At 44.9% G+C, this 27,559-nt stretch overlaps 1 protein-coding gene across 3 annotated transcripts; it reads right to left on the bottom strand.

Moving 5' to 3' along the window:
- Positions 1 to 27,527, bottom strand: Nmnat1 (nicotinamide nucleotide adenylyltransferase 1). Of its 3 annotated transcripts, XM_042695691.1 has the most exons (6): positions 27,383 to 27,527; positions 15,827 to 15,888; positions 4,271 to 4,441; positions 3,058 to 3,241; positions 1,001 to 1,143; positions 1 to 677 (listed from the first exon to the last, which is right to left on the bottom strand). In XM_042695691.1, the coding sequence occupies exons 3-6, from the start codon at positions 4,383 to 4,385 to the stop codon at positions 277 to 279; spliced, it is 843 nt and encodes a 280-aa protein (XP_042551625.1). In that variant the 5' UTR covers positions 4,386 to 4,441; positions 15,827 to 15,888; positions 27,383 to 27,527; the 3' UTR covers positions 1 to 276. The 3 variants fall into 3 exon arrangements, with proteins under 3 accessions (XP_042551625.1, XP_042551624.1, XP_042551626.1); XM_042695690.1 differs by lacking the exon at positions 15,827 to 15,888; XM_042695692.1 differs by lacking the exons at positions 15,827 to 15,888; positions 27,383 to 27,527 and adding an exon at positions 7,075 to 7,105 and having other exon boundaries at positions 4,271 to 4,443.
- Positions 27,528 to 27,559: the final 32 nt, after the last annotated feature.

Below are 27,559 nucleotides of genomic sequence, written 5' to 3'. Positions count from 1 at the left end.
AGTCCTCAGATCTCAGCCTCCTGCACAGCTAAGATTATAGGCCATGAATGCCTGGTAATTTGTACATTCTTTGAGGGGAAAAAAAGTCTTAATAAAACCAATCATTTTAGCAACTTGGTTCAGAAAAAAGCCAAATCTCATTTAATTGCCTACTGATGTTTGTCACACTTCAAAGCTTTAGAAGATAAAACAGGATCACTTTCCTTCCCTTAGTGACTCCACCAGATAGTTTCAAACCTCCGAGAGAGCAATCCAAACCTTCCTGCCGCAGGATGGCTATGGCTTGGCTTCTGCAGTGTTTCTCTGCAAAGGGGCCAAGACAATCCCCGCATTTCTGTCCTCACTCTCAGAGCTATACAAATTATGCTTTTCAATGTACTCTTGAACAAGATCTGGGACCAAGTAGCGAATGCTCTGGCCCCTTCGGAGGGCTCTCCGGATCTTCGTGGATGAGATGTCATTGGTGATCCACTCGTTTACCAGGTAGATGTTGCTTTGGTGTTTCCACAACACATCTGACTCATAGATGAATTTCTGAGCATCACTCCCAGCCCGAGTGATACATATGAGGCCATAGTCCGCCACGATTTGTGTGATGTCTTCACTCTTCCACAAATTGGGCACACCAAAGGATTCCAGTAAATCTGCCCCACATAGCAACTTCACCTTTGGCACACCTGGGACAATCAAACAAGCTTCAAGGTTTGCTTTTCTAATAACCATCTGTGTTTAAATGAGCATGTGAGTGTGTGTGTATGCGTGTATGTGTTGGAAAGGAGGGTTTAATTCTCCAGGATACCTCAAAACTAAAGGCCACTACAGGAGAGAAGTGGCTATGTTATGCCTTTCATTCTCCCTTTCTTCTTACATAAAACCAGCACAAGGCGTTTTCCAGGCCCCATTCCAGGTATGCATTGTGAAATCAAAATAACTAAGCAGGATGCTCAGCTTTTGAATCTGGGCAATTTCTAGTCCATGAGTCCTGGTGGAACATACAAACCTTTTGGTGTAGGCTCTAGGGATTTCTTTTGACTAGAATTCTGTCTTTGTTCTGTCCACTTCCTCTTCCGCCCAGACCTTTCTAGCACAGGTGAATTCTGTTGGTGATCACAATGGCTGGCTTCCAGCTTCTCCTGATGATGTCTACAAAACCACAAAACAACAGCCAATTCCTCTTTCTCACTTGCTCTCCCCAAGTACTGTACTATTCCCCCTGAACATGCCCAACAAGGGCCTGATCCAATGAGAAGGCAGGATGATACTAAAAATGTCCCACCACCAGCCAGGATGGCTACTACTAGGAAAAACCCAGCAGCACAACATTTGGTGGCTGTCATTAGTCTAAGGTATGTGTGCCTCAAAATAACCAGTGTTAACATGAACAGTCTATCATGCATCATGTCCCACACTAGATCCTTTACAGGTTGTTTGATTGAATCTTCTCAACCTCTTGCATCATTTCTAGTATTATAGCCACAAATGGGGGGGGGGGGATGGGAGGGATGGTTTAGAGTTGCTCTAGCAGAGTCCCTGGAATGCAGGAGGCATTTAATAATAATTTAATAGAAGCCAGGCACTGGTGGCTCACGCCTGTAATACTAGCTACTCAGGAAGCTACAATCTGAGGATCAGGGTTCAAAGCCAGTCCAGGCAGGAAAGTCCGTGAGACTTATCTCCAATAAACCACCAGAAAGCCAGAAGTGGCATTGTGGTTCAAGTGGTAAAGTGCTCACCTTGAGCTCAAGAGCTCAGGCACAGTGCCCAGATCCAGAGTTCAAACCCCACGACCTCCACCACCACCACCATCAACAAAATAATAATAATAATTTAATAGAGCCCATATCTTGACTGTTGCAGTGATGTTGTTGCCACCTTTCTAGAACTGCTGATCCCCATTGAGAGGAGTTGCCCAATTTGCCCAAGGCTTTTTAGCTTTTTACAGCAGAGCCAGGTTTGAACCTCAGCAGCTGGTCCACAGCATACTGTGTGTGTGTGTGTGTGTGTGTGTGTGATGGTACTGGGGCTTGAACTCAGGCCTTGAAAGAGAGATGAGACTGTGTCCTGAGAGACCTGGGGCAGAGGCCATCATCACGCTGTGGCTATGGAAACTGACAAGGAATCTCACAGGGCATGTGTACTGCCAGGTCCCACAGCCCACTGTCCAGTTCCATGCCTGGGGTCCCTGCTCCTTACCAGCACAGAGGTGCAGCAGGGGCAGACGCAAGTTCCTGAGCTTCACCACCACTGAGGAGCAGGAACGTACACACATCCCACAGCTCTAACACTTATGCTTGAGCACCCAGAGCCCCCCTCAAAGTACCCAGAGCACTTGGTTTCCTCCTTGGCAGTTTCAGCTGTTTTCAGAACACCCTGGAGATCACAGAACTAATTCCATGTTGCTTACTTAACCAGATCACTTTCAAAGGTGTGACAAGGAGATCTGCGGAACCTTCTGGGCCATCCCAGAGCAGTACATCAAGTTCAGGCCTGTTCTTGCACAAGCATGGCCTGACACTCTTCCTTAACCAGATGCCCCTTTCTGTAACCCCTACAGGACAGGCTTCCCTTATTTATTTACTTACTTATTTAGTTTTTGAACTTGAAGCCTTGTGCTTGCTAGCTAGGCATTCTCTGGCCCATTTTGCTCTCATTCATTTTTGACTGCAGTTTTGTGTTTTGCCCTGAGTGGTGATCCTTATTTATACTTCCCAAGTAGTTGGAATCCTGAGTGTAAACTATGCCCAGCTATGAGACTCAATGACTTCTTTTTTTGCCTGGGCTGGTCTTGAACTTCCAATCCTCCAGATCTGAGCCTCTCAAGTAGGTAGGATTACAGGCATGAGCCATTGTACTTGTTTCCTGTACTTTCTAACAGAGCTATTGAAAAACTACAAACATGCACATTTATGCTACATTGAAAGAAGAGAAAGCTCAGGAACACCTGTGTTCAGTTGTTGTGTCCTGCAGGCCTTGGATTCTGCCCTCAGGAAGCTGGTGGTAGCTCTTATTCCCACCCTCCTCTCCCCGAAGTGACAAAGTGGATTGTACCATACCTACCTCAGCACTTTCGCGGTCTCTACCCATTCCTTCTGAAGACTTTCCCATGTGTCTACTTCCACCCAGTTTGAATTCTTGGTGGCAAGTTCAGCCATGATGATCCGGTGGTGGGCAGGGATGAGTCCTTTCTTCTTATATGCATCGCCAACAGGAGAAATTATTCCTTTGATAACTCTGTATTTTCCTGGACAGAGTTAAGAGTTGCTATTAGTTATATTAGATTTTTTGTAGGGCTTGAACTCTGGGCCTGGTTGCTGTCCCTGTGCTCTTCAGCTCAAGGTGAGCATTCTACCACTTGAACCACAGCTCCACTTCTGGTTTTCTGGTGGTTTACTGGAGATAAGAGTCTCACAGACTTTCCTGCCAGGGCTGGCTTTGAACTGTGATCTTAGATCTTAGCCTCCTGAGTAGCTACGATTACAGGTATGAGCCACCAGTGCCCATCTAACATATTAGATTTGTATTTATTTTGTTGGTTGTAGGGCTTGATCTCTGGGCCTGGGCACTGTCCCTCAGCTCTTCAGCTCAAGGCCAGTGCTCTACCAACTTGAGGCACAGTGCCACTTCCGTTTTTCTGGTGGTTTGTTGGAGATAAGAGTCTCACAGACTTTTCCTGCCTGGGCTGGCTTTGAACTGCAATGGTAGAGTACTAACCTTGAGCTGAAGAGCTGAGGTACAACGCCCTGGCCCAGAGTTTGGGCTCCACGACCGATAAACAAAAACAATAAGAAAATACTGTACAGAGGGGTTACAATTACATGGGCATGATAACGAGTACATTTCTTATCAAGCATTGTTGCCTCCTCCTTTGTTTCCCCTTCCCATCCTTTCCCATACCCCTCCCCACCCCCCCAACAAATAAGTTTTTTTCAAAGTACAATACATTGTTTTACCTCGTCTTTCTAGCCCTCTAGTTTTTCTTGTTGTGTTTTTTTTTCATTGTTGTTTTGTGCCAGACTTGGGACTTGAACTCAGAGCCTGGGTGCTTTCCCTGAGCTTTTATGCTTAAGGCTAGCACTCTACAACTTGAACCACAGCTCTCCATCTGGCCTTTTGGTGGTTAATTGGCGATAAGAGTCTCATGGATTTCCTGCCTGAGCTGGATTTGAACCTCAATCCTCAGTTCTCAGTCTCCTTAGCAGAATTACAGGCATGAGCCACCGACACCCAGCCAGTCCTCTAGTTTCAAGTTGCTTTGGGTTACTGTTCCTACCTGTTCCATTCATGAAGTCCCGGGCCAGTTCAAACAACCTGAGGTGCATGTTGGTGATTGGATTAAAGGAACCACAAGCAAGAAGAACCACATCTGTCTTCTCAGATTTGTCCATGGTGAGAATTTGAAGTCGCTGATCTAAATGGAAAGCTCTGGCACCTCCCTTGCTGTCTATAAAGAAAAGAAGTTCAGTTATAGATATTTGGATGTCTTTCCATTGTTCTTCCAAACAGCTAGATAAAATCTTTCTGGCTTCAATGATGATGCTAGGTGAACTGCAAAAATGGCTCCATTTCTCCAGCCCTCCTTTCCAAAGTAGAATTGTACTTCCTAGCAGAAAGAGATAAAATCTCTATATTTTGTGACTTTCTTTTTTTTTTTTTTTTTTTTTTTAATTTAATTTAATTTTATTTGTGAACATACTGTACAGAGGAGTTACAGTTACATGGGCAGGATAATGTGTACATTTCTTACCAAGCATTGCAGCCTCCTCCTTTGTTTATCCTTCACATCCCTTCCCAGCCTCCCCCCTCCCCCCCTAATCCCAATCCTTCTCCTTCCTCCCTCCCCCCAGCCCCCCCCCCCCACCAACATTGTAAAGTTCGTTTTGGACATGACAACTTATTTTGTGACTTTCTTTGCACAAAAGATCTAACAGAAGTGGCAATGCTGGTCTGAGCCTAGTTCTAACAGTTACAACAGTGTTTTTTTGTTGTAACAAAAGAGCCAAGACTGGGTTTGTTGATGTTGCTGTTTGCTTGCTTGCTTATTATAGTGATACCGGTACTGATACTCATGTTCTATTTTTTTTTTTTTTTTTTTTTTTTTGGTTGTGGGGCTTGAACTCAGGGCCTGGGTGCTGTCCTTGAGCCTCTTTGTGCTCAAGGCTAGAGCTCTACCACTTGAGCCACAGCGCCACTTCCAGTTTTTGAGTGGTTCATTGGAGATAAGAGTCTCATGAGGGTGGGGGTGTGCTGGGAAGGTGGCTCAGTGGTAGAGCGCTTGCCTTGCATGCATGAGGCCCTGAGTTTGATTTCTCAGCCCTACATAAGCAAAAAGAAAAAAGCCAGAAGTGGCTCAAGTGGTAGAGCGCTAGCCTTGAGCTAAAGAGCTGTGGGACAGCGCCCAGGCCCAGTTCAGGCCCCACGACTAGACCTCCCCCCCCCACCCAAAAAAAAAAAAAAAAAAAGAGTCTCATGGTAACTTTTTTGCCTGGACTGGCTTCAAACCACAGTCCTAAAATATTAGCCTCCTGAGTAGCTAGGATTACAGGCATGAGTCACCAGTACCCAGCTAACCTTATGTATTTTTGTTGTTGTTGTTTTGTTGGTCATTGGTTGTGGGGCTTGAACTCAGGGCGAGCACTCTACCACTTTACACTGGAGCCACAGCACCACTTCCCATTTTCTGGTGGTTAATTGGAGATAAGAGTCCCATGGACTTTCCTATACGGGCTGGCTTTGAACAGTGATCCTTAGATCTCAGCTAGGATTACAGGCACAAGACACCGGCGCCTGGTCAACCTTATGTTTTTTTCACTCAAGGCTGATACTCTGCCACTTGGGCTATGGCACAAGTGTGTGAGCTACTGCCTCTCGGCTTGGATACTTTGTAAAGTACGGGGATTTTGGAGGTATTTATTTATTTATTTATTGCTGGTCATGGGGCTTGGACTCTGGGCCTGGGCGCTATCCCTCAGCTCTTCAGTCAAGGGGAGTGCTCTACCACTTGAGCCACAGCACCACTTCTGGTTTTCTGAGTGGTTTATTGAGATAAGAGCTCAGAGACTTTCCTGCTCTAGCTGGCTTTGAACTGTGAGCCTCAGATCTCAGCCTCTCAGATAGGCGTGAGCCACCGGTACCCAGCAATTTTGGAGATCTAAGAGCGTGGTTGTGCTGGCATCCTAGCGATGAGGTTGTTGGCTTCACCACAACACGGCAAAGCAGAAACAGAAGCAGCCATGTGCAGAGGGGGATAAGCACTCCAGGTGGACTTCCTATGTAACATCTGCTCTCTTCACTAACTCATGTGCTAGGCACTGGCAGCTCACACTTACTCAAGAGGCTGAGATCTGAGGATCATACTTCAAACCCAATCTGGGCAGAAAAGTCTGTGAGATTCCTATCTCCAATGAACCAGAAAACTGGAAGTAGCGCAGTGGCACAAAGGTGGTAGAGTGCTAGCCTCAAACAAAAAGAGCTCAGGGAAGTGCCCAGGCCCTGAGTTTAAGCCCCATAACAAAAAACAAAACAAACAAAAAACACACAATTAACTCATGCTGGGCACCAGTGGCTCATACCTGTAATCCTAGCTCCTCAAGAAAGGCTTAGATTAGAGAATCATGGTTCAAAGTAAACCTGGGCAGGGAAAGTCCATAAAACTCTTTGTTTTTGGTCAGCTGTGGAGCTTGAACTCTGGGCCTAGGTGCTGTCCCTCAGCTCTTCAGCTCAAGGCTAGTGTTCTACCACTTGAGCCATAGCACCCTTCCAGTTTTCTAGTGGTTTACTGGAGGTAAGAGTCTCACTGACTTCCTTTCCTGGGCTGGCTTTGAACCGTGATTCTCAGATCTCAGCTTCCTGAGTAGCTAGGATTGCAGGCATGAGCCACCAGCACCTGGCTCATGAAATTCTTATCTCCATTAATCAGCAACAATCCAGAAATGGAAATGTGGTGCAAATGGCAGTGTACCAGCCTTGAATGAAAAAACCAGGCAAGAATGGGGCCCTGAATTCAAGCCCCAGTACCAGCATTAAGAAAAACAAACAACAAAACAAAAAACCCAAAAAAACCGAACTAACTCACTCCAAGAGCCCTCCAGACCTAGTTACGCTCCAGAAGGTCACACGTCTTAAAGGTCCCACTGTAGAAAAAACTTCCAGAACACAACCTTTGGCCACACTCAAACCATAGCCAAACCATAGCAGAGGCTTTGCTCCCATCTGCTCTCTTTGGACTCCTGCCTCTGCCGTGAAAACGTTAGCCTGATATCAGGAACCCAAAACACAGGAAGGAGAGCGTATCCTAGCTGATGCACAGCCAAACATTCCTTATGAGACTGCAGCCCCTGAGGCCAGAATACCGCCAACCTGCTCAGACACAGTTTAGCCAGGCAAGACAGCCGAGCCCATCTCAGATCCCATCAGCTGACCCTGATTTGCAAGCAAAAATGAATGTGGACTGATGGATGGCCGTAGTTCACTGTCACAACGATACTGTCATTTCCCAAACGCAAATCTATACATGTCGACACTTTTGGCCTCAGTATGGTGGTACATGTCTGTAATTCCAGCATTCAGGAAGCTGAGACAAGAGGATCTCAATTTCAAGACTGAGGCTGGAAATATGGCTTAGTGTATGTCTAGCAGGCATGAAGCCCTGGGATCAATTCCTCAGCACCACATAAACAGAAAAAGCCAGAAGTGGTGCTGTGGCTCAAGTGGTAGAGTGCTAGCCTTGAGCAAAAGAAGCTCAGGGGACAGTGCCCAGGCCCTGAGTTCAAGCCCCAGGACTTGCAAAAGAAAGCAAGCAAGCAAGCAAGCAAGAAAGAAAGAAAGAGGGAGGGAGGGAGGAGGGAGGGAGAGAGAAAGAGAAAGAAGGAAAGAAAGGAAGGAAGGAAAAGAAAGACTTACACAAGGAGAGTTTGTCTCAAAACAAACAGCATTTTTGCTCTAGCTGAATAACAGCCTATAGTTTATAAGTTCTATGTTACATTAGTTATCTATTTATCCTTCTTTAATCCTAATGAAGTAACAGAAGACATTTGATTTAGAAATCTGGGGTCTGGGGTCAGGTATGGGTGACATATACTTGTAATTCCCCTTCTCAGAAGGCTGAGGCAGAAGATCTGACGTTCAATACCAGCCTGGGCTACACAGTTGCTTTTCTCAAAATAACAAAACCAGGGTTTTAGGCTATAGTTTAGTGGTAGAAGGCTTTCCTAGCATGTGCTAGGCCTTGGGTTCCAGCCTCAACATCAGAAACAAAATAATTTAAAAATTGTGAGGCTGGGGAGGATTGTTTATTATACATGAAGCTAGGTTTGATCCTCAGCACTGTGAGACTTATCTCCAACTAACCACTTGAAAGTGGGAAGCAGAGCTGTGACTCAAGCATCAGAGCACTGGCCTTGAGTGAAAAAGCTAAGGGACAGTTCCGGGTTCAAGCCCTATACCAGCAGAGAGAAAGAAAGAGAGAGCACTAGCTTCCCTCTGTGCCTCCCCCCACCCCATCTGAGTCCCTAGCCTATTGGATGGTGCTGCTTCACTCAGCGTGAGTCTTCTCCAGTCTATTGACTAAGCCGCATGTCAGTCTTCTGTGGAAATGCCCTCCCGGACACAGCCAGAGGTGTACTTTCTAATTCCCTTGGCATCCCTAGATCCAGCCCAGGGACCAGTGGAACCACCCACCACTGAGAGCACAGGACCTGAGTCCACATACACGAGCATGGATTTGTTAGACTTGGCTCACATGACCGTAGTGGCTGAAAAGTTCCATGACACGCTGTCCACAGGCCAAAGTGCCTGGCACACTAGTCGTAAGGCTGGGAGCCTGAAGGTCAGGAAAGCAATGGTGCAGTTAAGTTTAAGGCTCAAAGCCAGAGAACCCAGGGTAGGAGTGGGGAGTGCTGTGTAAGTTCTGAAGGGTGGATGTCAGGCAGGGGCCAGGGGCCTCGCTCAAGGTACCGGTGCTTGTCTTGCAAGTATGAGGCCCTGAGTTCAATCCTCAGGACAGACAAAAAAGAATAAAGGCCAGGGAGCCTGGAATTCTGATATCCAAAGAACTAAAACAGTTGATTTTATTAGTCCTTAGAGAGATGACTGATTTCCTTTCTTTGGGGGAGGGGTAGTACTAGGGTTTTGAACCCAAGGCTTCACTTTTGCTAGGCAGGTGATTTACCACTTGAGACCCTTTACTACTTGAGCTATTCTAGCAACCCCGTTTCCTGTTTTGTTGTTGTTTTTCAGCCATGGGGATTGAACTCAGGGCCTGGGTGCTGTCCCTGAGCTCTTTTTACTCAAGGCTAGTGCTCTATAACTTTGAACCATACCTTCATTTATGGCTTTTATTGTAGTTAATTGGAGGAAAGAATCTCACAGATTCCTTTCTGGACTGGCTTTGAATTGCAATCCTCAGATCTCAGCCTCCCGAGTAGGTAGGATTACAGGCGTGAGCTCAGTGTTGGTTCAGTGCTGGTTATTTTTGAGGTAGAGTCTCACTTTTTACCTGGACGAACCTAGACTGCAATCACATTTGACTATGATCCTAACTGTACTTCCCCTTGCTGTGGGATGGCAGGCGCTTCCCATCACGCTCAGCACTGGTGAAGTCAGCTCACAAACTTTCATGCTCTTGCTGGCTTCAGTCCTGAATCCTCTGATCTCACCTCCCAAGTAGCTAAAATTACAAGTTTGAGAGCCACTATGCCTGGATTTCAGATCTAGTTCTAATTTTCTTTGGTTGGTCATGGGGCTTGAACTCTGGGCCTGGGGACTATCCCTGAGCTCTTCAGCTCCAGGCAAGTGCTCTACCACTTGAGCTACTGCTCCACTTCCAGTTTTTTGGTGGTTAACTGGAGATAAGAGTCTCACAGACTTCCCTGCCTGGGCTGGCTTTGAACCTCCATCCTCCGATCTCAGCTTCCTGAGGATTACAGGCCTGAGCCACCAGCACCTGGCTTAGTTCTAATTTTTTGTTTGTTTGATAGGATCTCCTGTTTTTGCTCAGAGCTGGCCATGGACTGAGACCCTCCTACCTAGGCCTTCTGCACAGCTGGGATTACAGATGCTCACTATCATGCCCAGCTTACTAGTTGATATGGAGTCTCACTTTTGCCTGGCCCAGGTAACCTTAAACCACAGTCCTCCTGATCTCCTTCTCCAAATGGGGATTACAAGGCATGAGTCTCTGAATATGACTCTAAGCCTCTTACTTGGTTATATAAGCAAGTTTAGTTTCTGTAAAATGGGAGCAGGGATGTAACCAATCTCCGTCATTCAGAGGTTTTTATTTTGGTGGTGCTAGGTATCAAACCCAGAGGTCTTGTACATGCTAAACATGTACACTACCACTCAGCTATGCCCAGTCCCCAAGAATTAATTTTGAGTATAATAAGTGGCAAAGTGCTTACTTAGCACAGTATGAGGCTACAGAATAGCTGCTGTGGATTGGCTGGAAGGGAAAATATAGACAGGAAGCAACAAGAGCCTAGAATTAAACCGTCAGCAGGGATAGAAACAAGATGTATTTGAAGCTATCTCCAAACATAACATGGATATTTGTCATCCCAACTACTTGACAGTACAGGAGTTTGAGACCAGCTTGGGCAACATACTAAGAGCCCTTCTTCAAAAAGAAAGAATACACTCATAGGCGTCTGTCCTAACCAACAGCATCCAGGATATACGGACACACGCACTGCTGCTGCACTGTTCACAATAGCCAAGATATAGAAACAACCCAGATGCCTCATTACAGATGAATGCATCCAAAAAAACTGTGGATACCTATATACAATGGAATATTATACAGCCATTAGAAAGGACAAAATAATGGCATTTGCAGGGAAATGGATGGAAGTGGAACAAATTGTGCTGAGCGAGGTAAGCCAAGATCAGAGAGGCAAATGGCACATGGTCTCCCTGATATGTGGATGTTAAATTCAAATTGTAAGGAGATATGACAAAGTAAACAGAACTCGAGAAGCAAAGGACCTCTTCTTAATTTGTCCTATCATTTCTAGACGACTATGTTCTTGACTTCATATATGGTATATACATGTGCACATCTGAGGGAAGCTAGGAGGAAGGCACAGAATCAGAGGGAAATGGGGAAAAATACAACAGAGGAGCCCATTAGCTGCAATGGACATTGATAAAAGTGAATTCAGCAACTCAAGGGCAGCAATGGGAGGGAGGGAATGAGAGAAAACAAGGGAACAGCTAAAACTAAACAAAAAGAAATGCACATATCGCCCATTTTGAAAAAATACCTATAGTGTCAAAGTTTGTGCCTGATAATGACAATGTACCTCATAGAGGTTAAAATGTGTTTGTGACTTTAACTGTCACCATCCCACAATACTCTGAAATTTGTGAAATTTATGTAATCACTTAATCTCAATAAAAAATAAAAACAAAGAAAGCACACACATGAAGGCACACACCAGAACAAGGCAGCGAATACCCGGTGGGAGGGAGGGTACATCACGAGGACCCATGACATTAAGCATGCTAGATACACTGTTCAGCAGTAACAGTATCTGTCTAGGACCTGAGTTCAAACCCTAGTATCAGAGAAAAAAGAGGGGGAAAAAGATTGAGAAGCTAGGTCAGGATTAAATGTCCCACTTCAGTTAGCATCCTCAGGATTCCCCAGGTTTCACTTGGGACTTGTGCCCAACCCTCCCAGCCCTACCCCATCTCGTTCCCATAGAAACCACCGGTGGCATTAGAGGGTGGTAGTGAACCTAGGAGCCCTGGCTCTGGAGCCCATGCTCCTGCCACGGAGCATGCGCTCTGCTTCTGGGATTGCTGTGGAGGAGTCGGAGTCATCTGGTACCAGGTGCCATGCCAAGGGAGAGTGGGGTGGAAGAAAGCTGTGCGTGGGGCCTCATGGGAGCTACCTGTGGTCCTGGAACAAAGTGCTCTAGCCCCTCCCTGATCTCAGGTTTCCCATCATCCCTAGAGGAGGGGAGGGGAAGGCACAGCTGATCTCCCAGCATAAAGGATGCTGAGATGAATTAGGTTACAGTGAGTTCCTGCCCCCGTGGCCTGTCCTGCCATGGTAGATGACAAGTGGATGCCGAAGTAGCTGGAATCGCTAACAGAACTGTTCTGGACCCTCCTTGCCGGATTCCAGGTATTCCGTGTCAAGGGTTGCCATGATTCACTTCTGTCTGGCTCACACAGCCTACCGAGTGCACTGCCAGCTGCCAAGGCCACAGCGTCTCAGGCTGTAAGTATCCCTCCCTTGTGCTGGGTCAAAAAGGAGTCCATTTCCCCCTGAGGCACTCTTCAAGTTTTACTAAAATGTACTTCTAGCTGGGCACCGGTGGCTCATGCCTATACCTTTATTTTTTTTTTTTTTGGGTCCGGTAGTGGGGCCTGGACTCTGGGCTTGGGCGCTGTCCCTCAGCTCTTCAGCTCAAGGCTAGCGCTCTACCACTTGAGCCACAGCACCACTTCCGGCTTTTTTCTTTTTGCTTATGTGGTGCTGAGGAACCGAACCCAGGGCCTCAGGCATGCAAGGCAAGCGCTCAACCACTGAGCCATCTTCCCAGCCCGGCTCATGCCTATAATCCTAGCTACTGAGGAAGCTGATCTGAGGATGACGGTTCAAAGCCAGCCCAAGCAGGAAGGTCCATGAGACTCTTATCTCCAATAAACCACTAGAAAACCAGACCCGGTGCTGGGGCTATCAAGTGGTAGAGCGCTAGCCTTGAGCTGAAGAGCTGAGGGACAGCACCCAGACCCAGGGTTCAAGCCTCATGACAGACAAAAAAAACCCCAAAATCTAAAATGTACTTCCAATTTTTAAATCCATGAGCTTTGCAGGTTTTAAAAACCACTGTGATGTAAATGTTAATGTAACATTTTTTAAAAAGATGAATTTACAATTACTGAACTCTATCAAGGAAAAGAGTAGTTGTTTGGTTCTCCTTGTCACGCTTCCAGATGCTCAGTGCAGACGTGTGTTGATCCCTTGTTAAACAAGGTTTACTGATGCTGGTGCTGGTGGCTCCTATCTGTCATCCTAGAACTCAGGAGGCTGAGATCTGGGGATCACAGTTCAAAGTCAGCCTAGGCAGGAAAGTCTGTGTGTGTGTGTGTGTGTGTGTGTGTGTGTGTGTGTGTGTGTGTGTGTGTGTGTGTGTGTGTTTTGTTTTTTTGCCAGTCCTGGGGCTTGAACTCAGGGCCTGGGCTAGCGCTCTACCACTTGAGCCACGGCACTGCTTCCAGCCTTTTCTGTTTATGTGGTGCTGAGGACTCCAACCCAGGGCTTTGTGTATGCTAGGTAAGCACTCTAACACTAAGCCACATTCCCAGCCCTGACTGTGAGATTCTTACCTCCTATCAAAAAGCCATAAATGGAGCTGTGGCTCAAGTGGTAGAGTGATACCTTTGAGTGAAAACGCTGAGGGACAGCGCCCAAGCCCCAAGTTCAAGGCCTAGTACTAGCACACATGCATACACACACACACACACACACACACACACACACACACACACACACACACACACACAATAATGTGACTGAGCTGACCACTATTTCTTTAAAAATAGTTACTTTAAATGTACCTATTTCTTGTTCCAACAACGCTGGACTGCTTTAACTTCTCTTGGAAGTGTACTCTGAAGTTGAATCTTCTTTTGAGTACCTTCATTTCATTTGGAGGGTAGATTAGTTTGCTACAATCTAAAGTCATTCAGTGATAAACTCTACTAGTAATATAGACAACCAAAGTGGGTAGAGTTTGTGGTGAAGAAAAGAGAAGTGCTATTATTTAATAAAGGACAATCTATAACTCACTTAAAATCTTCAGTCTAGGCTCCCTCACTTCTAAATGGGGATATCAGGCACAGAGTGCTGCCTATAGCCTCTGTTACTTGGGAAGCTGGAGCAGCAAAATTGAGCCCAGGAGTTCAGTCAAGGCCAGCCTAGCCAATACAGCAAGCCAGTCTAACAATGACAGAAAGGACTGGGAATGTAGCTAGTGATAAAGTGCATGTGTAGCAAATGCAAAGTCCTGGATTCAATACTCAGCATCCCGCTAAGAGAAATGAAGGAAGGGAGGTAAGAAGGAAGAAAGGAGCCGGGTGCTGGTGGCTCACGCCTGTAATCCTAGCCACTCAGGAGACTGAGATCTGAGGATCGCGGTTCAAAGCCAGCCCAGGCAGGAGAGACTCCTATCTCCAATAAACCACCAGAAAACCGGAAGTGGCGCTGTAGCTCAAGTGGTAGAGCGCTCGCCTTGAGCTGAAGAGCTGAGGGACAGCGCCCAGGCCCAGAGTTCAAGCCCCATGACCAACAAAAAAAAAAAAAAAGAAGGAAGAAAGGAGTGAAAGGAGGGAAGAAGGGAAGCAAGTAAAGAAGGCAGGAAGTAGGGAGGGAGGGAAGGAAGGAGGGAAGAAAGGCAGCAAGGAAGGAGGAAGGAGGGAGAGAGAGAAGGAAGGAAGGAAGAAGGAAGGAAGGAAGGAAGGAAGGAGAAAAGAGAATTGGGGCTATTGTCCTTAACTTATAGAATCATGTGAATACTAAGTATATAATGCATATAAAATATGTGATGCTCTTATTCCAATATGAACGTTTATAACTATTGTATGTTTGTCTTTCCTATTTTCTACTTACTTTTACTTTCTCTGTTAGTAACTTCTTTTTGTCAGTCATGGGGTTTGAACTCAGGGTGTGGATGCTGTCCTTGAGCTCTTTTTGCTCAAGGCTAGAACTCTACCACTTTGAGCAGTAGCTCCACTTCCAGTTTTGGGGTGGTTAATTAGAAATAAAGAGGCTCACAGATTTTCCTGCCTAGGCTGGCTTTGAACCATGATCCTCATATCCCTACTTCCTCAGTAGCTAGGATTATAGGCATGAACTACCAGCACCCAGCTAATAATTTTTAATGTATTTGTCAGTTAGCTCTTTCATAAATTAACTTAGACATGGCAAAGGAACCAGAGCTCTAAAGATTCCTTAGAGGCCACTATTGGCAATGCCTGCTCCACAGTAGGAGCAGGAGATGCTCATCTCCAATTAACAACTCAGAAACCAAAAGTGATGCTGTGGCTCAAGTGCTCTACGCACTAGCCTTGAGCACAAAGAGGCTCAGGAACAGTGTTCAGGCCCTGAGTTCAAGTCCCACAACCATATCAATCAATCAATCAATGGTAAAATAAATGGTACTATTAATCTTCCTATTGAAGTATTATTAGATAATAATTTTATTCTAATGGGATGAACCTGAATTCATGTTGGCTACTTTTAGAGTTTTACCTCTGATTTAATTATCACGAAATGGAAGTGGGGACTATCAGTAGACAAGGCATGACCACCTGTAACTCTCTGTGTCCCATGTAGCTAGGTGACAGTGATCTTCCTTGGGGTCATGACTTTGCTTCTCCAGTTCTATATTCTGCTAAGGTAAGTTGTATTCTTTGGATGAGGGGCAGTATGAGGGCAGACGAGGGACTGAACTCAGAACCTCAGGCTTGCTAGGCGGGGCTCTCCAGCCCAGAAGTAAGGTCTTATAGGCAGCAGCCAGCATGCAGTTCTTACCTGTGGAGGTAGTATGGATGCTCTCTGTGACCTCCAGTACATCTTTCACAACAGCCTGCCCCATTGTCTCTGCCCTTACTGTCAGTGGCAGTCACCAGTCAATACAGTGAGGATGATGAGGATGTGGGCAGGTGGAATTTGTTTTGATCAACACTTTCAGTATAAGAAACCAGTAGTGGAGACAGAAAATAAGAGCACCAATGTCTCCATTTATGGATCCCCTAGGGGCCAGTCCCAAGGGTCTAGCATTAGCCAATGTCTGGAAGGCAACACAGGCACACTCACCTAGATTATGATTGGATCTTCTTTCAGATTCAATGCCACAAACAGCCAGGTAGTTAATGACACTGTGAGTAAAGGAAGCAAATACAACTTGACCATTTAGAGAAAAAAAACTGCAGTCCTAAACCCTTGAAATCTAAAAAATGTGAGAATTAAGAATCCACTTAAAAGTCAGGCGCTGGTGTCCCATGCCTATAATCCTAGCTACTCGGAAAGCTGAGTTCTGAGGATCACTGTTCAAAGCCAGCCCAGGCAGGAAAGTGTGTGAGACTCTTATCTCCAATTAATTGCCAAACTAGAAGTGGCACTTTGGCTCAAAGTGGTAGAGTTCTAGCATTGAGCAAAAGAGCACAGGGACAGCACCCAAGCCCTGAGTTCAAGCCCCACAACCGACAAAAAAAAAGGGGGGAGCCAGATGCCAGTGGCTTATGCCCGTAATCCTAGCTACTCAGGAGGCTAGGATCTGAGGATTATGGTTCAAAGCCAGCCCAGGCAGGAAAGACTGTGAAACTTTTATCTCCATTGATCACCAAAAAGCTGAAAGTAGAGCTGTGGCTCAAGTAGTAGGGAGGCAGCATTGAGTTACTCAGGCTGCGATCTGAGGACTGTGGTTTAAAGCAGGGAAGTCCATGAGACTCATTTCCAATAACTACCGAAAAGCCAGAAGTAGAGCTGTGGCTCAAGTGGTAGAGCACCAGCCTTGAGCAAAAAGCTTAGGAACAGAGTCTAGGTCCTGAGTTCAAGCTCCAGGATTGGCACATGCGAGTATACACACAGACACATACACAAGCACACACACATACATACATGCATACATACACAAACACATCTCTTTAAGTGATAGGAAAGAAGGGATTGCTGTGGTACTGATTGTAATTAGTTTAATCTAGCCCAGCTAGGTCAGAATTTTCACAAAGTATTCTTTTTAGCCCAATTATCCATAGAATGAACTAGAAAAAGATTTTGTCTAGCAATTTTGACCATTAATACCTGTATTACTAATTTTCTAAATAGAAGTTGCAAAGAGCCAACAAGAACTTAGCATCAAATTTAGGATTAAAGATGGTGGCTTCTGGTATAGTACTTGTTTAGTAGATTTCTTGTAACAGGTAATGAACTACAATATTAAGAATATTGATTTATAGGCCGAGGTCATCTCGCTACTGCAGTCAACCTCTCCTTTTCAACCTGGTTGGCTACACACTGCTCAAACACTGTGTAGAATGGTTAAGAGATGGACTTGCGGGGCTGGGAAGGTGGCTCAGTGGTAGAGCGCTTGCCTTGCATGCCTGAGGCCCTGGGTTCGATTCCTCAGCACCACATAAGCAAAAAGAAAAAACCCAGAAGTGGTGCTGTGGCTCAAGTGGTAGAGAGCTAGCCTTGAGCTGAAGAGCTGAGGGACGGTGCCCAGACCCAGAGTTCAGGACCCACGACCGGACCTAAAAACAAAAACAAAAACAAAACAAACAAGAGATGGATTTGCTCTTCTGTCAGACTGGACCCCAAGGGAAGGGGAGGAACTCACTTTTAAAATACAGATAAAAAAAGCTGGGCACTGGTGGCTCACACCTGTAATCCTAGCTACTCAAGAGGCTGAGCTCTGAGGATCATGGTTCAGAGCCAGCTCAGACAGGAGAGTCCATGATACTCTTATCTCCAATTAACTACCAGAAAACCAGAAGTGGCACTGTGGCTCAAAGTGGTAGAGTGCTAACCTTGAGCAAAAAAAAGTTCAGGAACAGCTTCTAGACCCTGAGTTCAAGAACCACAACCGGTAAAATAAAATAAAATAAAAGCTGGCACTGGTGGTATAATCTTAGCCACTCAGGAAGCTGAAATCTAAGAATCCCAGTTCAAAGCCAGACAGAGTGGAAAAGTCCATGAGACTCTTATCTCTAATTAACTACCAAAAAGCCATAAGTAGAGGTGTGGCTTAGGTGGTAGAGAACCAGCCTTGAGTGAAAATGCAAACAAGAGTTCTGAATTCTGGCCCCAGGACAGGCAAACTACACAAAAAGTACGGATGAAGAGTGTTTTTAAATGTTTCTTGGTACCTTCTGTAGTTGTCCTACAATTTGAATATGAAACCTGCTTAAGTTAAATAGAAATGCTTTGTGTCATAAAATTATTTATAGTGTTAAAGTGCTAGTTTGAGTTTTATTCAATAAGTTGTTATTGGTCAGGAGATGATACTCGGTACACAAACTGGGATGTCCACAATTTAGGCCAGCCAGGTCTGATGGCTTATGCCATGATTCTAGCTACTCAGAAGGCAGAGAGAGGAGCCACGAGCCAGTAGCTTGCACCTGTAATCCTAGCTGCACAGGAAGCGAGATCTGAGGGTTACGGTTTGAAGCCAGCCCAGGCAGAAAAGTCCCCATGAGACTCTTAGCTCCAATTAACCACTCAAAAAACTGGAAGTGGAGCTGTGGCTCAAAGTGGTAGAGCACTAGCCTTGAGCAGAAGAGCTCAGCGACAGCACCCAAGCCCTGAGTTCATGCTCTATGACTGACAAAAGAAAAAGAAGGTAGAGGTAGGGAGGATTAAAGTACCAGGTCAGGTAAAAAGTTAACAAGACTCCATCTCAGCAGATAAGCTGTGAAGGGTGGTTTATGCCTGTCATTTCCAGATAGGTAGGAGGCTATAAATAGGAGGATCAGTTCAAGGCTATTTGCATAAAACTGCAAGACCCTATCTGCAAAATGACTAAAGCAAGAAGAACTCAGGGCATGGCTCAAGTGGTAGAGTACCTGTTAATCAAGCACAAGGCCCTGAGTTAAAAAAAAAGAAAATTAACAAGTGACACCTAGTTTAAACAAAAATGATGTTTAGAGGTAGGGTCCAGTTCAGTAGCATACAGAAGGCCCTGGGCTTGATATCTAGCACCAAACTAGCTCAAAAATTTACTATAAATAAGCAGTTATTAAGTGCCTTAGCCACTCTCACAGGACAAGAGAGGGTTACAGCTCCACTAGAGGCAACACAGTGTAATAAGGAAGCATGTGGACTTAGAGACTGGTTCAATTATTCACTGTGCAAACAGACTTCTCTGAGCTTCTCTTTCATCATTTATGACTATAGACAGAAATGCTTGCATCGTGTTTATGATTACCAGCATTGCTAATAAACACACAACCTGCATCAAAGAAAGACAGTCTGTTTAGGTTGTGAGTACTTATGTTCCACAATACAAAGCCAAGAAATAGATTACATTTAGGATTCTACTTGAGAACATGCTTCTGAGTGTGGGCCATGGTGGTTTATGCCTGGAATCCCAGCATTTAGGAGGCTGATGTAAGGAGGATTGAAAGTTTGAGGCCAATCTAAGCTACATAGTGAAGCTTGTCTCAAAAAAAAAAAAAAAAAAGAGGCTGGCTCAGTGCTTGCCTTGCATTGGTTCGATTCCTCAGCACCACATAAGCAGAAAAAGCCAGAAGTGGTGCTGTGGCTCAAGTGGTAGAGTGCTAACCTTGAACTGAAGAGCAGAGGGACAGTGCCTAGGCCTAGAGTTCAGGCCTCATGACCAAAAAAGAAGAGCAAAAGCATCCATTTCTGAGCTGGTAAAAGTTACTACACCAATGCTATTCCTCGTCCCGTTAGGACTCACCGTGCTGCTGACTCGGTTGGAGCCAGTCCCGAGGACACTGAAGGGGATGCTTTGTGTGTTGGGCGTGGGGTCCTTCAGGGAAGGAGTGTGCACTTTGGGCTTCACAGTTTGGGCATCAGACTGTGTATGTTGCTTTTTTTGGTTGGTCATGGGGCTTGAACTCTGGGCCTGAGTGCTGTCCCTGAACTCTTCAGCTCAAGGCTAGTGCTCTACCACTTAAACCGCAGCACCACTTCCAGTTTTCTGGTGGCTAATTAGAGATAAAGAGTCTCACGAACTTTCCTGCCTATGCTGGCTTTGAACCTCGATCCTCAGATCTCAGCTTCCTGAGTAGCTAGGAGTACAGGTGTAAGCCACCAGCACCAGAAGATTTATAGGCTCAGCTTAATTTGAAAGCTTGACTGTAAACAATACACAATTAGTCATCAATATTTATTATCTACTTATCCTAAATACAGAGATAAGCAGAAATGGAATTCCTAATTAGATGCATAAAAACTACTCTAAGAAAGTTAAAACATTCTACAAATAGCAAGGGCTGTTGGCTGCTGGTGGCTCACGCCTGTAATCCTAGATACTCAGAAGGCTTGAGATCTGAGGATCACGGTTTGAAGCTAGCCTGGGCAGAAAAGTCCCCGTGAGACTCTTTATTTTTCTTTTGTCAGTTCTGGGGCTTGAACTTAGGGCCTGGGCACTGTCCCTGGGCTTCTTTTGTACTCTACCACTTGAGCCACAGCACCACTTTTACCTTTTTCGGTTTATGTGGTACTGAGGAATTGAACCCAGGGCTTCATGCATGCTAGGCATGCACTCTACCACAAAGTCACATTCTCAGATCCCCACCCCTCCAGCCCCTGTGAGACTCTTATCTCCAATTAACCACCAGAAAACTGGAAGTGGGATTGTGGCTCAAAGTGGTAGAATGCTAGCCTTGAGGAAAAGAGTTCAGGGACAGCATCCAGGTCCTGAGTTCAAGCCCCACGACCAACAACAAAAGCTGAGGGTTAGCTCAGGGGTAGAGTGTATGCTTAGCATGCTCAGGGCTCTGGGTTTGAGCCCACAAAACAATTCCACAAGCAATTTTCCTATTTGTGGGTGAGTTCCACTTCACTAGAATTTTATCTTTTCTCATTTGTTTGGTATTGAGCACCAAACCCATGGTTTTGAGTATACTAGACAAATGCTCTACCACCGAACTACATTCCTAGGCCTACTATTTTATTTTATTTTGTTTGTGTATGCCAGCATGAGGGCTTGAACCCAAGGGTGGGTACTGTCCCTTAGCTTTTTTTGTTTTTTCACTCAAGGGTAGCACTCTATCACATGAGCACAGCTCTACTTCCAGCTTTTCGGTAGTTGAGAAAAGGTAAGAGTCTACCCAGTCTATCCAGGCTGTCTTTGAACCATTTTCCTCAGACCTAGGCTTCTTAGTAGCTAGAATTAAAGGCATTAAATGCCTGGCAACCATTTTAAAAAGCAGATATTAATCAATAGTGGAGCTATTAGTTGGGTTTGTAACATTAAGCAGTATGCCTATCTGTTATACTATCTGTATACTATCTGTTATACCTTCACTTAAATCTCTGTAGCAAAAACATCTTTCTTTTCAGTGCTGAGAATCAAACCTAAGCTTTGCATTAGTGTCAGGCAAGTATTCCATCACTGAACTACATTTTTTTAATGCCTGAAATGCTTTCTTTTTGTTGGTTATGGGGCTTGAACTCAGGACTTGGGCGCTATCTATCAAGGCTAGCATTCTACCACTTTGATCCACAGCACTACTTCTGGTTTTCTGGTGTTTAACTGGAGATAAGAGACTCATGGACTTTACTGCCGGGGCTGCCTTTGAACTGTGATCCTCAGATCTCAGCCTCCTGAGTAACTAGGATTATATGCATGAGCCACCAGAGCCAGGATCTAAAACACCTTTTTGTTGTTGTTGTTTGTGGGGCTTGAACTTTGGGTCTGGGTGCTGTCCCTCAGCTCTTCAGCTCAAGGTGAGTGCTCTACCATTTGAGCCACAGCATTACTTCCGGTTTTCTGGTGATTAATTGGAGATGAGAGTTTCATGGACTTTTCTGCCCACGCTGGCTTTGAAGCATGATCCTCAGATCTCAGCCTCCTGAGTAGCTAGGATTACAGGTGTGAGCCACCAGTGCCTGGCTGACTTTTTTCTTTTTGATTGTAGGAAAAATCTACCCCTGAACTTTACTACTTGTCTGTTCTGCTGTCAGTGGACAGCCTAGTATCCACAGGTAAGCAAAGCCTAACCTGTCTTGTCCGATCTTGCCACCCCTTCAAGGGAAGTAAGTACTGGACTGTGAACATCATGATATTGCAATGGAAGCCCTAGCTCTTACCTCAGCAACTCTAAATGCTACAGAGTAAGGGAAGGAGAGGGTTCAGATTGTCAGACACCTTGTATTCATATACTGTTTTGTAGAATGGGAACTTCTTTGTACACCTACTTAAAGATAATTTAAAAAAAATTTAAACCCCACTTTCTCCCATCTATTTAATGAGGTTTCATTCTCTGTCCTGCAGTGCTTTTCTCAGGCATGGGGCTTATCTGGCTATCCAAGATGAGAAGGAGAGATGCTAAACCAATGATCTGAAGCTCACCCTTGGTTCCTGATGGTCTACTGCCCCAGATACACACCTGAGCAGGCTGAGAGTGTTCAAGCATCACTGCCAGTTGTGGACAAGTGAGACCATCTATTCTATCACCCACACATCACAGAAATGTGTCAAGACAACAGCCATTTGGAAGAAAATTGTTTTAAGTCTTTATAAGCCCTGGAGAAAAAGGGATCAGCCAGCCAAAATCAAGGACTGCCTTCCCAATTAAATTCATCTTTGTGTGTGATGCTGGAATTACTAGTAAATGCTTTCAAGGCTGTAATATTTCTAAATCTTTTTTTTTTAATTTAATTTAATTTTATTTGTGAACATACTGTACAGAGGAGTTACAGTTACATGGGCAGGATAATGCGTACATTTCTTACCAAGCATTGCAGCCTCCTCCTTTGTTTACCCTTCACATCCCTTCCCAGCCTCTCCCCTCCCCCCCTAATCCCAATCCTCTTTTTTTTTTTTGTCTGTCATGGGGCCTGAACTCAGGGACTGGGCTCTGTCCCTCAGCTCTTCAGCTCAAGGCTAGTGCCCTACCACTTGAGCCACAGCACCACTTCTGGCTTTTTCTGCTTATGTGGTGCTGAGGAATTGAACCAGGGCCTTATGCATGCAAGGGAAGCACTCTACCATTGAGCCACCTTCCCAGGCCTAATCTTATTTTTAACCCAAGAAAGTTAGTAGTAGTTGGTAAAGTGCTATAAAAGTAAGTACTAGAGACTGCCACTGGTGATTCGTGCTTGTAATCCTAGCTATGAGGAAGCTGAGATCTGAGGATTGTGGTTGGAAGTTAGCCTGGGCATAAAAGTGAGACTCTTTTTTTTTTTTTGGTCAGTCCTGGGGCTTGAACTCTGGGCTTGAGTGCTGTCCCTGCGTTCTTCAGCTCAAGGCGAGCGTTCTACTGCTCGAGCCACAGAACCACTTCTAGTTTTTAGTGGTTTATTGGAGATAAGAGTCTCACGGACTTTTCTGCCTGGGCTGGCTTTGAACCATGATCCTCAGATCTCAGACTCCTCAGTAGCTAGGATTACAGGCATGAGCCACCTGCGTCCAGCAAGTCTGTGAGATTTTTATCTCTAAGTAATCACCAAAAAACCCCACAACAACAAACAAATTTGGAAGTAGAGCTGAGGCTAAGTGGTAGAGTACCAGCCTTGAGCAAAAAAAAGCTAAAGGACAGCATCCAGGCCCTGAGTTCAAGCCCCAGACCAGTAAACACACACACACACACACACACACACACACACACACACACACACACACACACACACACACACACACACACACAGCTTTCTGAAACTGATTTAATTACTGAGAGAAATCAACTTAAGGAATGAAAGGGTTTTTTTGGTTTATGGTTTCAAAGGTTTCAGGCTATAGTCACTTTCTCTTTTGTTTCTGGACTATATTGAGATAGAACATTATAGCAGAAGCATGTGGTAACGAAAGTTACTTATCTTCAACAATCTGACCACAGTAACCTACTTCCTCCAACTAGGCCAGCCTCCAAAAGTCTCCCCTCAAAGCTTATTAATTTATCAATGGTTAATTCAGGGATGAGGTTAGAACTCTCATCATCCAAATACCTCTTCAAAGCCCCACCTCTAAGCACTGCAGCACTGGGGGCTCAACAACAACAAAAACACAAACTCATTTTATTGCATTGCTAGAGACTGGAAATTCAAGACCAAAGTTGCTGCCAGTTTCAGGAGCCTGAGGGAGGAGAATCATGACTCTGCAGCCAGCCCAGGCAACAAGTGAGAACTGGTCTCAGAAAAAGAAAGAAAGAAAGAAAGAAAGGAAGAAAGAAAGAAAGAAAGAAAGAAAGAAAGAAAGAAAGAAAGAAAGAAAGAAAGAAAGAAAGAAAGAAAGAAAGAAAGAAAGAAAGAAAGAAAGAAAGAAAGGAGGAAAGAAAGAAAGAAAGGAAGAAAAAGAAAGGAAGGAAGGAAGGAAGGAAGGAAGGAAGGAAGGAAAGAAAAGCAAACAAGGAAGGAAGGAAAGAAAAGAAAAGATAAAAGCAAGACGGTTGCCGGTGGCTCACGCCTGTAATCCTAGCTACTTAGGAGGCTGAGATCTGAGAATTGCGGTTCAAAGCCAGCCCGGGCAAGAAAGTCTGTGAGACTCTTATCTCCAATTAACCACCAGAAAATTGGAAGGGCGCTGTGGCTCAAGTGGTAGAGCGCTAGCCTTAAGCTGAAGAGCTGAGGGACAGCGCCCAGGCCCAGAGTTCAAGCCCCATGACCACAAAAAAAAAGAAAAAAACAAGTCCAAGATACAGAATGCTATCTCTCATGAGATATTACAGTTAAGGAAGAATATTTACTTGACACATCAATCTATAAACATTCATAGAAGCCTTATGATATATCCAATGATTATTACACACATACCTTCATATCGACAAGGAAACAGAAGGTTAACTTGCTCAGAGGATGTTGATCCTAGAAATGCATGCTTTCCTCTATCATACGTGATTGGTGCAACAATGGCACAAGCCATCTGCTGGTAGACATTTAAAAGAAGTTCAGCTGAGGGCATAGGCCAATTGTACATTAGCCTCGCATGCAAGAGGCCCTGGGTTCAATCCCCAGCACTGGATAAATAAATAATGAAAGGTCCAAGTGTTCAGAGTCGTCACTCAAGTTTCATCTGCCTCAGCACTTTCCCTATCTCAGCTCCCATGCCAAGTCCAAGATGAAATGTTCTAAACTCCTTCAGCTGTCCAGTAGCAGTTATCTGGTTTCCCAGTTAGGATTCTCAGTTCTGAAGTTACTTTCCTTCGTCTTGTCTCCAGTGACTACCAACTTAACATACCATTCTTCTTTCTCCAATTTCTTTTCTGCATCCCATCTGAAGGCTTGGGTTCTATTTTTGTTACATAGATGGAACCCGCACCAATCTCTTCTACTTATGTCCTACGAATATGTTATCATCACTTATTAAGAACCCAAAGGCACATAAGAACATTCTTAGCACAGAACTGCGAAGAAGATTGTTACTGAAGAAGAGCAGGCACTGACGATGCACAAATGGCAAGGCTTTTCCTTTACATTTTCTAAGATAACACACATTAAACCAGCATAAATGTCTGAAAATAATAGTCTATCAATCATCAAACTACGGGAAGTACATCGTGAGCAAGCACTTATTTAGAAAATTCTCCTAAGTGGTTAAAAAGCATGTATATTTTCTCATTGGGGGGGGGGTTGGTGTTGTTTATATTAATCCTGTTTGTCACTGTTGAGGTAGAACAAGGATTCTCATGAGAAGAAGAAATGGACAGACCTCACAGCCTGTAATCCTAGCCATTGATGATCCCAGTTCAAAGCTAGTCCAGGCAGAAAAGTCTGTGAGACTTTTATGTCCAACTAAGCACCAAAAAGGCAGAAGTAGAACTGTGGCTGAAGTGGCACAGCACCAGTCTTGAGTGAAAAAGTGAAGGAACAGTGCCAAGGCTGTGAGTTCAAGCCTCAGCATGGCTGCAAGTGCATGTGTATATATGTGTGAGGGCACGCGCATGCATATGTACATACACACAGTAGAAGGATAAGGGAGAGAGCATATTCCATATATTGTTGACCGAGAGTGAGGAGATGTGCTTTACTTAGTAGTAGGTAAGAGGTTATAAATTAGAGCTCCAGAACCTGCCCATCGCTTTTATTTTTGTCCTGGTACTTGGGCTTGAACTCAGATCATGGGCACTGTTCCTTAAATATTTCACTCAAAGCTGGTGGCTCTACCACTTGAACCACCGCTCTACTTCTGGTTTTTTGCTGGTTAATTTGAGATAAGGTCTCACTGACTTTCCTGTCCCGGATGGCTTTGAACTGCGATTCTCAGATCTCAGTTTCTTGAATAGCTAGGATAACAACTGGGGGCCACATGGACTTGGTATATCCCACTACTTACTCTAGGTAGAGGGTTGCACCATAGTTTCATCTCCAAAGACAAAGTGGCTACAGATCCATATCTTATGCGAGAAAAAAATTTCTTGAAACACAAGGAATAAACTACAAATGTCATTGTCAGACCACCCAGACTACTCCAGCAACCCAATAAAATGCCTGAGTACCTTTGTTTTTGTGGCACTGGAGATCAAACCCAGGGCCCCATGCATCATAGGCAAGTGCTTTATCACTGAGCTATATTCCAACCCAAGGTCTGTTCTTTTTCTCTGTCAGATGACAGAATCCATTCATCAGTCTGCCCCTGACACGCTTTCTCCTTTTCAATTTCAATTTATATTTAAATTTACATTTAAACTGAATTAAATTTATATTTAAATTTATACCTGAAAAGCTCACTCTCTCTCCCCTCAGTTTTATTTATTTTGTTTATTTTTTTGTTGGTCGTGGGGCCTGAACTCTGGGCCTAGGTGCTGCCCCTCAGCTCTTCAGCTCAAAGCTAGTGCCCAACCACTTGAGCCACAGCACCACTTCGGGCTTATGTGATGCTAAGGAATCAAATCAAGGGCCTCATCATACAAGGCAAGCACTCTACCACTGAACCATCTTCCCAGCCCCCCCCCCCCATTTTTATTTCTATTATCACTGCGATGGAAGTTTCTTTACATGAAGTACCACTGAGTTGCATTTTACCCAAAACATTGACACATATTCATATATGAAAATTCAAAATAACTGCATTAACATAAGAGGCACTTTCACTGAATCTGAAACATTTATCAACGTAGGGCTATCACTGGCTAGGAATGTGGTTTCCTAATCAAACTGTACCTCTGGAAAACAACTGGTGATAAGGCAAAACTCGGCAGGAACAATTCATTCTGCAGAGTTTTATGATAATCAAAGTTGGTCAATTGTCCTGAGTAGCTGAAATACAAACTTGAATGACCAAATCTCTGCACGAATTATCTTGCAGACACCCGGGACGTCCTGTGGACCACCCTGCATTGCCTTTTCAGGAAGATGGTCTCATCTTCTGGTTAACTGTTAAAGTGATGCCAAACAACTAGTTGCCTCTTTCTTGGAGAGCGTGTTGAGTACACCCTGGGCAGGTGTGCTTGTGTTTGTGGAGCTGGAGATCAAACCCAAGGCCTCAAGCATCGTAAACAAGTGATCAACTTGTAGATGTGCCACTGAGCCATGCCCCTCAAGGCTTTTGAATGCGCGCTTCACAGATTTAGAAGTAGTCAGGATGAGAAGGGACCAACTTTTCACAATGGAGGGCTTCTCCCTCCCCACCTCCCAGCCAAGCCCAAGAGTTACTGCTCAAGACGCCTCTAGAAAGGGAAGCAACCCTCCCTCTGCCCCCCGCCCCCAGTGAATTCAAATGTAGCAAAGGTCACGGGGGAAACTGACCGAGGTTTTGGATTCCACAGAAAGACCTAAACATGATCGCCTTGCTTCGGGGACAGTGGCATTGCCTCTGAAGTTCCCAGCCGTTGTCTAGGACACAAAAGGTGGCAAAGTCCAGAAGAACCCGGGTGTCCTGGCGGGTCCGGGATCTTACCACGCTCTCACTGCCAAACGGCCCAG

This window comes from Dipodomys spectabilis, unplaced genomic scaffold, assembly GCF_019054845.1.
Source record: "Dipodomys spectabilis isolate Male_0828 unplaced genomic scaffold, ASM1905484v1 ptg000188l, whole genome shotgun sequence".
In the NCBI taxonomy this organism is placed as follows: domain Eukaryota; kingdom Metazoa; phylum Chordata; class Mammalia; order Rodentia; family Heteromyidae; genus Dipodomys; species Dipodomys spectabilis.
Note: the sequence above shows the minus strand (reverse complement) of the source record. Positions and strands in the feature narration are given on the sequence as shown.

Bases quoted from the DNA above. Each gene is read 5' to 3' on its own strand.
- Nmnat1 (XM_042695690.1), bottom strand. From the start codon at position 27,416: ATGTTTAGGTCTTTCTGTGGAATCCAAAACCTCG. The intron at 4,442-27,382 runs GTCAGTTTCCCC...TTTTCTTTATAG, and splicing joins CTGTGGAATCCAAAACCTCG to ACAGCAAGGGAGGTGCCAGA. The intron at 1,144-3,057 runs GTAGGTATGGTA...GTGGTTTTGTAG, and splicing joins GAGACCGCGAAAGTGCTGAG to ACATCATCAGGAGAAGCTGG.